General features: G+C 38.4%; 3 protein-coding genes across 4 annotated transcripts in view; 2 read left to right on the forward strand and 1 right to left on the reverse strand.

The window, feature by feature from the left end:
• LOC127661925 (contactin-5-like) overlaps positions 1 to 12,065 on the forward strand; it is a 360,754-nt gene that overhangs the window by 218,104 nt on the left and 130,585 nt on the right. The gene's annotated exons all lie outside the window — the stretch shown is intronic.
• Positions 2,851 to 8,078, reverse strand: LOC127661929 (uncharacterized). The gene is made up of 7 exons (XM_052152893.1): positions 7,821 to 8,078; positions 6,717 to 6,804; positions 6,573 to 6,605; positions 6,397 to 6,450; positions 6,237 to 6,311; positions 6,087 to 6,146; positions 2,851 to 4,129 (listed from the first exon to the last, which is right to left on the reverse strand). Exons 2-7 carry the CDS (start codon positions 6,801 to 6,803, stop codon positions 3,557 to 3,559), a joined length of 882 nt encoding a protein of 293 aa, XP_052008853.1. The 5' UTR covers position 6,804; positions 7,821 to 8,078; the 3' UTR covers positions 2,851 to 3,556.
• On the forward strand, positions 7,041 to 9,787 carry LOC127661930 (uncharacterized). Its single transcript, XM_052152895.1, has 7 exons — positions 7,041 to 7,599; positions 7,844 to 7,962; positions 8,385 to 8,662; positions 8,832 to 8,959; positions 9,046 to 9,081; positions 9,258 to 9,316; positions 9,616 to 9,787. The coding sequence occupies exons 1-7, from the start codon at positions 7,443 to 7,445 to the stop codon at positions 9,694 to 9,696; spliced, it is 858 nt and encodes a 285-aa protein (XP_052008855.1). The 5' UTR covers positions 7,041 to 7,442; the 3' UTR covers positions 9,697 to 9,787.

Below are 12,065 nucleotides of genomic sequence, written 5' to 3' on the forward strand. Positions count from 1 at the left end.
TTTCATTCTGAAAACACAGGACGCTAATATTGTTTTCAGGGATTTTACAATATATCAGAATGTGCAAGCACTTAATGTTCCTAACTATGGATTTGATTTCCATCTGAAAAGTTTAAGGTTATTATTCCCCTTTAATATCTGCCCAAAGGAAATTCCTTGGTAGGTAAACCAGACCGCTTTAATTAGTACTTTTATTTTGAAATAACAACCAGGATTATATGACACACTGTCCGAATTTCTATGTTTATGCCTTGTAAAGCAGTAGTACAATGTCAAATTATTTGTAAAGCCATTATAACTATAGTTATATTTTCTTCTTTCACATTTGCATTGTAAAGTGCTGTCGTGGACATTTGTTGACCTGTTGTATTGTAAGCTGTATTCTGTAATGCTCTACACATCTATATATCTATATATTATTTCAAGGATGTGCTTTTCATATCATATGTTGCACCAGGGAATGTAACGCACTGTGATTTTTCAGCTGCCAAATGTTATAACAGACAAGGGCAAAGATCAGCCATTTTTCAGTGGAAGTGATTTATGCTGCATTGTTGTGTCAAAACGGCCATATTTGCAGCCCGGTGTTTTAAACCCTTAAAAGATAAAAACTAGTTGCTTACAGTGTTTGGCACCTATCAATTCCAGACAACATGCATGTTTATGCAGATACAGATTGAATCAATCACAACCCTGCTGGAAAAACCAGCATAGACCAGCATAATTTCCATGCTGGTCTATGCTGGTTTATGCTGGTCTATGCTGGTTTATGCTGGTTTAGCTGGTGGACCAGCAAGACCATGCTGGTCTACCAGCATGGTCTTGCTGGTGATGCTGGTCTACCAGCAAGGTCTCATTAATGATGCTGGTCTAGCAGCATGGTCTTGCTGGTCTACCAGCATGGTCTTGCTGGTGATGCTGGTCAACCAGCAGGGTCTCATTAATGATGCTGGTCTACCAGCATGGTCTTGCTGGTGAACCAGCAAGGTCTCATTAATGATGCTGGTCTAGCAGCATGGTCTTGCTGGTGATGCTGGCCAACCAGCAAGGTCTCATTAATGATGCTGGTCTACCAGCATGGTCTTGCTGGTGATGGTGGTCAACCAGCAAGGTCTCATTAATGATGCTGGTCTACCAGCATGGTCTTGCTGGTGATGGTGGTCAACCAGCAAGGTCTCATTAATGATGCTGGTCTACCAGCATGGTCTTGTTGGTGATGCTGGTCTACCAGCATGGTCTTGTGTGATATACTTTAGCTCATTATTTTGTACACATTTATGCAGCCAGTACTTACACGGTCCATTTAATAAGTTACTTGTTTAAAGTACTGAAAAAGAAGACAGTTAAATAGAAATTAGGCTTGCAATGTCAAGAAGTTCTTTAAGGGCAGTACATAAATACTTGGCCAACACATACCACTATTTTTCTTATACAAATTCATTACAATAAATAAACTAAAGATTCTTGAACATTAACATCTGTTCGAAATAAGTTTATTATTGCAACAGAATATTTGCACGTTACATTCACATTTATAGGAATTATTTGATACCATTACTACCATGACAATATATACAGTGCATTCAGTATTCACATTAATAAATTAGAATGCTTAAAGGAGAACTCTGGGGAATTTTTAATTCTTATATAAAATTCTTATAATTTTCAGTAAGTTCTCCTTTAATCGCTCTTAATACTTGATGTGTGAGATGAATACATGTTTCTTTAACCATTTACATTTTCTAGCCTTTGTGGTAATATGGCCTGTAACAGTCAGTTAACAAGCAATGTACACCAATATAAGAGATTGCATTAACAATGTTCCTACAAGCATCCGGTGTCACTGTATTGTGGAGGATGTTTAATCAAAAATTACATTGCAGTAACTTTATAAACCAGTTTGTTGGAGAAATAATGACCCTTGAAAGACCACCTCATCTGTCAAACATGGTGATTATAGTTTCAGCATGGAAGTTCACTGTTCCTTAGACCTTAGGGATCAGTATTGTCACATAATAATCTAAATGTATAGGCCTAGGTCCACTCACTAGCCCAGTGGTCACCAATCTCTGTTTGATAGTAATGATAAGCCCTGTCTGTTTTTTCTTTTCTGTTTTTTTTCAGGGCTTGGTCAAGGTCACTTTATTTGTTTAGCACGTTTAAAAATGCCACTCGGCTGACCAAAGTGCTTTACAGTGAAACAACCAGATACAAATAAATAAATAAATAAATAAATGTATATAAATAGTACCTACATAGCAACACACAACAGAAACAGCAAAGCTGAGAAGAATCATTAAAACAGGAGTAGCAAGGCAGTATCACACTCAAATATAAGATAATCAAACAGAAATGTCGAAGCAGTATCAGACTCGCATATAAATAGTCAAACTGCTCAAATATAAAATAGTCGAACAGAAATGTCGAAGCAGTATCAGACTCACATATAAAAAACACTTCCTGTTATCACATGACCCAAGTTCACATTTAGGCCGTCTAATGACACCTTAACCAGTTCCATTCATGGAAAGGTCTTCGCACTCAAGGCAAGAAATCATATTAAACAGAAAGGGCTTATATCATCACCACCAACAACTAACAGAATGACCATCTATGATTAAGACTAGTCTCTCTCATATGCATTTGGAAAGTCGCAAATGTACGTCTGATCACCCGTTTTTAAAACCATGCATTTCTGCTCTAACCGGTCTACTGAAATCAGACACACTGGCGAAAAAAGGCTTCCACTTACAAGTCGGATATGTGAGACAAACCCATAACCTTGTGATAAAGGAAAGAAGGTATTTGTATAAAGCTTTTTTGAAAAGGAGAACAATTTCTGTACCCCTTCTGAAGGAAAGGATACAATATTCTGGATTTCTCCATAAACACCATCACTCATCTTTGCAAAAAAGTCTTTGCACTATATCAAAATAGGGCATGTTTATGAGTGGTGATGGACCTTTCACTCCTCTGACACTTCTGTTTTGTGCTACTGCTTGCTCCATATCTGCCAGCATTTTCTTCGCTTCTCTGTCAGTATATTCTGTGTCAGTCACAGTGTACTTCACCTGTTTCTCTACTAGAGTACCAGGATGTAAACAGAAGCCTCAACCAAAGTACCCATTAAACTGTGTGGTGTTTTGCATGGCTGGTCTTGCCTTTGAGTCTACACAACAACATAACCCAACAATTTTGCTGTGCACACACGTTCCATTTTTTCTCCAAGACATACCTCTGGATGTCAGTGTTTTGGCCTGATCAACAAAGGGTCTGAGAAAAATAGACATAACTGGCTCTTGAGTACCAAACCAAAGACCTGCAAGCACTACATTCTGAAATCTCATTTTGGGAGGGAGCTCGTTTAAATGCAGGTTTATGGGCCATATAGAAAATCTGGAAGACTTGTACACAGGCGAGCCATCAGAATTGAAATTATATGACAAATTGTTTGGATCTGACAGAATTCCACCAGGTCTGGACAAGTTTCGATACATTTCACCATCATATATGTCCGAGATAACATGCTCATTATGTGGCCTTTGGTGTCTGTAGCTCATGCTGTTTTGAATCTGAGGATTTTCAAGCAGCGTCTGGATTTGAGGTGCAATTGGTATGTTGATAAAAAGCTTGCACTGTTCAAGGAACTGATTTCAACTGAAGCACTACAGATTGCACACTGTGCAATGTTTTTTTCTTGTATGTCTTCTTTTGTGCCAATGTATACTTTACAGGTTTTGCAGTAGAAGTGGAACTCCACAATGTCGGAGTTGTTTTTAAAGACCTTATTGAACAAATATTTTGATCTGGGTAACACCTCTTTGCCAAACAGAGTATTTATGAGCTGTAATAAGTCATGAAGTTGTGTCCCTGTTATATTATGTCTGGCTGCATGACTCATCACCATGAGCAGTGCCTCAGCCTTTGTCGTTGTACCTGCTGACATTAGTACTGAATCCATGTCTGTATCAAAACCTATCTGTCTGAATGGATCATCTTCTGGAATATCTGGAATTTCCGAATCAACTTCAGAAACACTGCCTTCAGATGATGAATCACAACTAAACTGCTGGGCCATGTCACTTGGTTGCAGCTCAGATGTAAGCAGAAAGTGACCAGATGAAGACATCTACAAAAAATTTAAAGAGAAAACATTCCTGAGTGCATGTGTCTACATACAATGACAGTAAACTAAGAAATGTATGACTGACCAGTAGGGCTGTCGCGATATGACGGTATATAGCATTTGACGTAGAGCCCAAACGATTATTTGGCCGTCCGATATTATTGGCCAATCTGAACTCATTTCATTTAAATCGGTATTGGGGTTTATAACAGCCAATTAATGACAATGGTGGAGGATACATGTTGACAGACTAGATTGTAGATTTAATTCTGAAACAGTGTGGCAGTTCTAGCAAACAGTCCTATCATTTCTCCCTAATTCATCAGCTTCTAAATACTCTTTAACATCAGCTACATTTGCTAAATTAGATTACCCACAAATCTAGCTAACGCCATGTTTGTCAGTGGAAGAGTGATGACCTTACTAAGCAGTTAAACTATAGCGTTAACTTATTCTTTATTCCATAAACCTGATGCAAATAAATATCATGAGTTACAGAAATTCCAACAGTAACTCATGATATTTTATTAATTGAGGAAGGTAGGTAAAGGTAAACTGTGGCGAGGGGGGCGTGGTTCAGCGCGGTCTGTAACGGGAGAGAGAGAAAGGAGACAAGCGGTACGTAAGTAGGTCAAGTGCAAATGACGAACACCGGTGTCTTATTGCAGTGGAGAGACAGGATATAAGCCACAGACGAGAGAGAGGTGGACTAGGACTCGTACGTCAGAGGTGGAGAGAGTGATCGGAGAAAGTGAAAAGGTGTTGTTATTGCTGTAGGCGGCTACAGTGCAAGCGCTGTGTGCGCGCGCCTTTTGTTTATTATTGTTTTGAGTAATAAAAGCACGAGTCTCAGTCACGCCGACCCTGACTTCATCACATAAACTTCTGTAAGATGCTATGTTTCTGAATTCTCTTTTCTCATGCTCTCCATACTTGTGCATGTTATATGTGGCACAGTTATATTGTGTAGTTGAAAAACGTTCAATTATCTGTGCTCCTAAATTTTGGACTGTGCTCCTAGATTTTTTTATTAGGAGCACTAGTGCTCCTAATAAAAAAAGTTACCGTAGAGCCCTGTTATCAGGATATGTATTGTTATCGGGGTATGAAATAGGATATGACATTTTGGTCATGTTGTACTTATTTAGCACAATTCACACGGTAATTCAGAAAACAATATCTCCGAATGCTCCACATTAAACTTTGGCCTTCTGACCTTTTACCACCGTATCGATTTATTTTGATTAATATGTGCGAGGGAGAGAGAGCAAGACAGCGTCCAGTTTGGAGACGGTGAAGTCTTGTTTACACTTTCGCCTGGCTCCGAAGAGAGAGAGAGTGCGCGCGCGCGTGCGACCGAGTCTCGCTCTCTGCTCGTTCTTTCAGTTAAACACACGCCCTGTCACGCGCAGCAGTTCATCTACATTACTCACCGATCAAATAAGATTTTGGCGGGACAAAAAAAAAACAAATTCAATGCAGGAAAAACCCTGTTGTTGCTGAAGTAGTTAACCTTGAAGTGCTTCGCGTTCGCGCACACAAAAATGACTTTACCTACAGATGTGGGTACATTTCCGTAAAAAATAAAACTCAACCAGGCACTTTGAAGAGGTTCTGATGCTTGGAGACGGTGTAATAAAGCGTGTGGGTTACTACATCCAACAACCGAACATTTTGACTTACCCTCTCGTAACTTCTGCATCCTTGAGCTTGGACTACAACGACCTAATTCAGCACATAATCTCTGTTCACTTTTCATTTTTTGAGGTAATGTTGTTAAAACGGATTTTTTAATAAAATTGGTATCGGAAAAAATATCGTTCAGGAACCGGTATCGAAGTCAAGGTATCGGTATCGAATTTCTTTAAACGATACCCAGCCCTACTTTTAGACAACAATTTCAACAACAACAACAACAACATGCCACAAGCCTGTAGGTGTGGTTGGTAGAAGAGCTCACCATGTTGGCCGTGACATCTGGATCCAGCTGAAGACGAAGATCGCCAGATGGAGACATTGTCTGCACAGGATCAAGAAGAACAGTACTTAATGTAGTAAAGCCCAATTATGTCATTCCCTAATTTAAAAAGTAGATCCATCTCTCACTCACCTCAACATCTGCAGTGCTCAGGTGTGGATTGATTCTGTCCCCTTGATCTATGTGGTCACCGGTGAAAGCCAAAACCTGAACAACCAGGAGTAACTTTTAGACAACAATTTCAAAAACAACATGCCACAAGCCTGCAGGTGTGGTTGGTAAAAGAGCTCACCATGTTGGCCGTGTCATCTGGATCCAGCTGAATATCGCCAGATGGAGACATGGTCTGCACAGGATCATGAAGAGATGGCACAAGCACAGAGTAAAAAAACTGTACTCAATGTAGTAGCCTAATGGGAAATTATGTACTTTTAATAAAAAAATTTTTTTAAAAAATTACTCTCTCACCTCAACATCTGCATCTCCTGAACCATCTGCCACCTTTAAAGGAACATCTTCAGGTAAGAATGAATTCATACATTCTTTGAATACAATATAATTATATAATATTGATACCCAGGATTACAACATATTTCTCATGAACTGACTTACATCCAAATGTCCTCTTTTCAGTCTTGCACAGGGAAATGTAACTCTGCTCTTAGGCTCTAAGTACAATTTGTACTTGCGTTTTGACATTCTAAAATTAAAAAGGACATAATAATTAACAGACATGAATATGATGTTGAATTTACATAGTAATTACATTACTAAAATCTATGCCTCATACAGCCCTTAAATAAAATAAGCCATTAATAAATCATATTATTCAGGTAACATTGTTGGAAATGTTTTCTAATCCTTTGACTGTCTGTATTAATTGAACTATTTATATTAGTTTACCAGCAATTTGCCAACTAGATGACTTGGATTACTGCACTAAAAGGTGTGACTCTGCCAGATTATTTTGTACAACTGATGCAGCCTCAATTCAACAGTTCTGAAATAAATCCTCCTCCATGAAGATTATAAGACTGCTTTATTCTGCTATTGTTGAAACTGCTTTAGAGAGTTGTTGATTCAACATTATAATCATTGTGGAACTGTGTTGTGTTATACAGACGTGTTTAATAAACCCTTTAACTTTATCATTCTATAGTGGGAGCTAAGATACACTATACAGACTGTACGGTAGTCTGTAACCAAGGCAACAGTGCATCTCGCGCTTCCCGCCGTTAGAGTTAAATTCGCTCGTGAGGTAACCGTTACTTGACATTTTACAGACAACTTCACTCAACAAATCTACTTTAAACTATAAAATAGAATAAAAAATTAAATATGTTCGCCTATGTGAAATATATAGAGGACGGGTGTAAAGAAATCGTCCCCATATCCTACATTAAGGACTTTGACCTCAACGTTAGTGACCTCACTAAAACTTACTGGGTGCGCTGGCAAGAGAAGTTTTTCAAGGGACAAATATTGTTCCTAAAGGGTGAGTCGTAATTTATCTCCAACAGTTCATCAATAACAGAAATGTCCAACTTGGAAATACTTTAACTTTAATATACTTACTAACGTGTATTAACTGGGATGCGAGTATTGGCTAACGCGCTAGCAAAGCTAGTAAGCGCTTAGGACAGAGGACGCAATGCTACCGGTGTTAGTATTGCATGACAGAATATAACGTTATAGCAGGTGCTTTCAAGTACTTACATTCAGTGTTATTAACATTCCAGAGTCCAGAGAAGAGATCGAGGAGGAACTGGCCAAGGGTAAGCGGGTCCGTGTGAGACTTCTGAAGGAGACCACGCCTCCACGGTCGCGCTCTGAGGCGGAGGACGCCAAAGCAACACATGTAAAGTTGATATTGCTGTTTTATTTCCGATGTTAGCTAACTTAATAGTTGTGTAAAATGGTTAAATTAATGTTATTGGCTGCTGCTGATCTGCTCCCGTTTTTCCTGTTAACTGTAATTACAGCTATTGCCAACTGTTATTACAGCTATTGCCATCTTGTGGCACTTGAATGTAACTACAGGGCATGTACTACATAAGTCATGTATGTACTGCAATGTATTTTTGTGTCTCTGCCCAGATACAGGTTATCAAATTATCACCATTATCAAGTGATAATATTAGGCTCCAATCATTATTCTATTCAATAATCATATAGGGTAATTGCTTTTACAATGCCTTGTTTGTTTTGTTTGGATGGGAGTCTTGCAATACACTGAGGTGCTTTTTCCTAATTATGCTTTTATCCATGTTATCCATGTAGACAAATCAGAAAAAAGCTGCAGAAGAGGCCAAACAAAATAATCTCTTAACCTTGCTAAAAGAGAGAAAAATTAGAAGAAAACAGTCTCCACTCTGCCCAACTCCAAGCAAGATAATGAGAGCTCATACCCTGTCTGACTCATTGTCAGAAGAGGATGATGATGATGATGGTGGTGGGGTTGTACCAGAAAAACTTTTTGAGGAGGCTAAAAAGAAGCAACAGCTCTACATAAAAAAAATAAACAATATGTCTCTGCAACTGCAGGAAACTAAAAACAAGTAAGTGGTTTTTGAATTAATGTGTTCTGACAAGAGAATTGATCTTTAGCCCAATGTTTGATTTAATCTGCTTGTCAGATATATATAGAAAGATATAGATATATATAGATTTTTTTTTCTTTTTCTTATAATGTCAGCTAATCATGACATACATGTCCATCTATTATAGGTTAGAGGAGCAGGAGAAACTCAGAACAGAAATTGAGGCAGAGAATAAAGAACTATGTTCTCTAAACATGCAATTGCAGCAACAATTGCTGAAGGCACTGAAATCCTCATCAACAGCAAAGTGCAGTGGTAAGGAGGAGACCCCCTCCCCCTGTCATGTTTTCCATCATCTGTCATATTTGTGATATGTTTGTTTTCTTTCTAACTGTCAAAAGACCCTGGAGCCCCAAGCCCAAAGGAGACCTTACAAAGTAAGGATATACGTGTGTGTGTGTGTGTGTGTGTGTGTGTGTGTGATATATATATATATATCACTCACAGTCACAGATATCTGAAATCTATCATGGTCCATATTTACCAAACAATAGGCCCTGATGCAAGAGGGTAAATATACATATTGAATACATTGACATTATTTTGTATATAGTTGCAGAGTCTGGCTGTTTGAATGAGGTGGAACCCTCTGTATCTTCAGAAGGAGATGAGGTACAGCATCTCCCCTTACGAAAAAGAAGAATACTTCAAGTTCATTTTATAAAGTATACTTAAGTAAAGTATATTTTTTGAGAAGTATATAAAATGTAGACTGAAAGTATATTTTCTTATTTTTAGTTTAAAAGAAGTATACTAATGGAACACTTGAATAAACTTATTTTTCAGTAAGGGTCAGTCATCTGTGTGCATGGATTAATATAAGAACCCCCAACTACAGTACACTTAAAATACATTTTGTATACATTTGTACAATCTAGTACCTTGATTATTTTTGTTTTTAATTTTGTCAGATTCATTTGGGGGAGATGTTCGAGTGCGCAGAGAGGCCTGGTCAAGGATACAAAACAGCACGCGGGATTCCTTATTTGTGAAGGAGTTGGCAGTGGCAATCTGGGGCACTAAGACTCTGGCGGAAAGGAGTCTCACAGGGAAGGAATGCCCCACAACCAAAACCAGCAGGCAGCCTTTAACCCCCAGAAACTTCAGACATTAAAAGGTAGCAGTAGCCACAAGGTCATTGTGGGATGCCAAGTACTGGGTTATGGAGTAATACATTTTTATTTGTTCTGGTGCGACACAAGCATCACTATTTATCTGTTCATTTCTTTTCAGTCTGCTTCAAGGAGTGGCTTGACAAAAAGAATGTGGAGGAGACAGAGTCGCAGGCCAGATGGATAAAGGCCGGACGGTTCATTACAGAAAAAATAATGGACATTAACAGACTAAAAAAAAACTTTAAAATTTGACTATGTGGTTCCATTTGAGACAAAAATGAGTCGACTGCTTTGTGCTTTGTACTACACATTTGTCCTTGTCAACAGTAACCTGCTAACAGTTGCCTACCTTTTCAGATAGATTAGTACATGTTGATGTGTATGCTCTGTTTATATCGTTCTGTTCTGTCATCATTACTGTATTGATCCTGCTTTTTCAGGTAAATTACTAAATGTTGATGTGTATGTTCTTTTGTTTATTTGTTCTGTCGTCCTGAGTGTTGTTTTTTGTTAAATAATTGTTATTATTAAATGAACTTGTTACATTAATTTAAGCTTGTATTTTCATGATTTTCATCATACCAAAATTCAGTGTAGCTGTCCAGCATTCCATCCTGGTGAACAGGCTACCATCCTTAACATCTATTACTGTTGACCTGCATAGTTTCCAATGTTTATAACCAGCATCCAATGTTGGTGCTGGTGTGACCAGCATGGGATGCATTTAATAAATGCATACAGCTTGCATACCAGCACACCAGCATCCCATGCTGGTCACCAGCATACCAGCATCAGCATACCAGCATCCCATGCTGGTCACCAGCATACCAGCATCCCATGCTGGTCACCAGCATACCAGCACCAAAACACAACATATGCTGGTCTTGCTGGTAGCTGGTCTATGCTGGTTTTTCCAGCAGGGAATGCAGATTAAATCAACCTACAACCTACATACATTTATTTTTTGTTGTTTATCCTTTTTCACTCGAATATATGGTGCATTATGGAGGTAAAATAAGTTGTGGGAAACCATTTAATGTTGACTTTAAAGTGTGTTTGTTTGGAATGAATTTGTTGGTGTGCAGAAACCAGCTCCCAGTGAGTAATGTCACCCTGTATTATCAGCATTGCTCCTGTGTAAATATAAAACTGCCTCTCTTCAGTCTGAAAGGAGCTAATCAACACCACCCACAACCAGGGCGGATGAAACAGCTCTCCTCTTATCCTACATGCTCCTGTCTTCTGTTCTGTCTTAAGTCACAATGAGAAAACGATTAATTACCCACATGTCTCAGCTTGTTGGAACACATTCACATGGTGCATACAATTAAACTGAAAAATTAATAAATAAACTACTATAAATTAACTTGCAAAGCTCCACACCACAATACTAAGATATTCTGGGTTGTTGCTAGGGCATTGCTATGATATCAGTAAGGTGTTCTTGTAAGTAGTTGTTAGCATGTTGCTGGGGTCTTCATGGCGGGTCGCTAGGTGGTTGCTTACTATCCCAATTGGAAATAGCCAGCACCCAAGTCTCAATGATACTCAGGTTCTCAAATATGGCTCAGGACTCACTTTTGAAAAATCTTAAGTCACAAAAGTAAAAAAAAAAAAAGAAAGAATAAAAATAGCACATCTCTTCTCAACAAGCCATATGATATGAGGTATCACACATGTCATAGAACAAGAGATACAGGATGAAATTTGCACTTAAGTTTAATACTTAGGGTTAGTTCAAAAGTGAGCATTTGTGCTGCTTGTCAAGCATTACCAATACATACATTTTTTACTGATATTTGTATCTTGCTGCTGTAAACTTGCCACTGAAGGTTTTTCCCATTGACTGGCATCTGATTACTTTCTATGAGCAAAAGCTGTTTATCGCTTGCTTTTGGTCGCAAGAGCCTATTTAGTTCCTTACAGGCATGTAGCCACAAAGCCAAATGAAGTGTCATTTCCAGTCAGATGTTGGTTGTGTAGATTTTCATAATTGTTGAAATGTCAGCACAACCATGCTTAATTGGGACACTAATTGATTTGCTGACCTTGGTTAATGCTGCTAATGTTCCATTTCCCTTGGTGTTTCCGAGAGCTTTGAGAGTAGGACATTCATAATGGTGTTCTCAAACTAAACCAAAATTGACATTTAAAACAATTGGTTCCAAAAAGAGTTGAAGTTCAGCAGAGCCTGGAACCTTTGCAACTGAAGATGTGTCCTTGTTGCTCATATGTAAAATTAAGAT

The sequence above is a fragment of the Xyrauchen texanus genome, chromosome 21 (genome assembly GCF_025860055.1).
Source record: "Xyrauchen texanus isolate HMW12.3.18 chromosome 21, RBS_HiC_50CHRs, whole genome shotgun sequence".
NCBI classification, from domain to species: Eukaryota; Metazoa; Chordata; class Actinopteri; order Cypriniformes; family Catostomidae; genus Xyrauchen; species Xyrauchen texanus.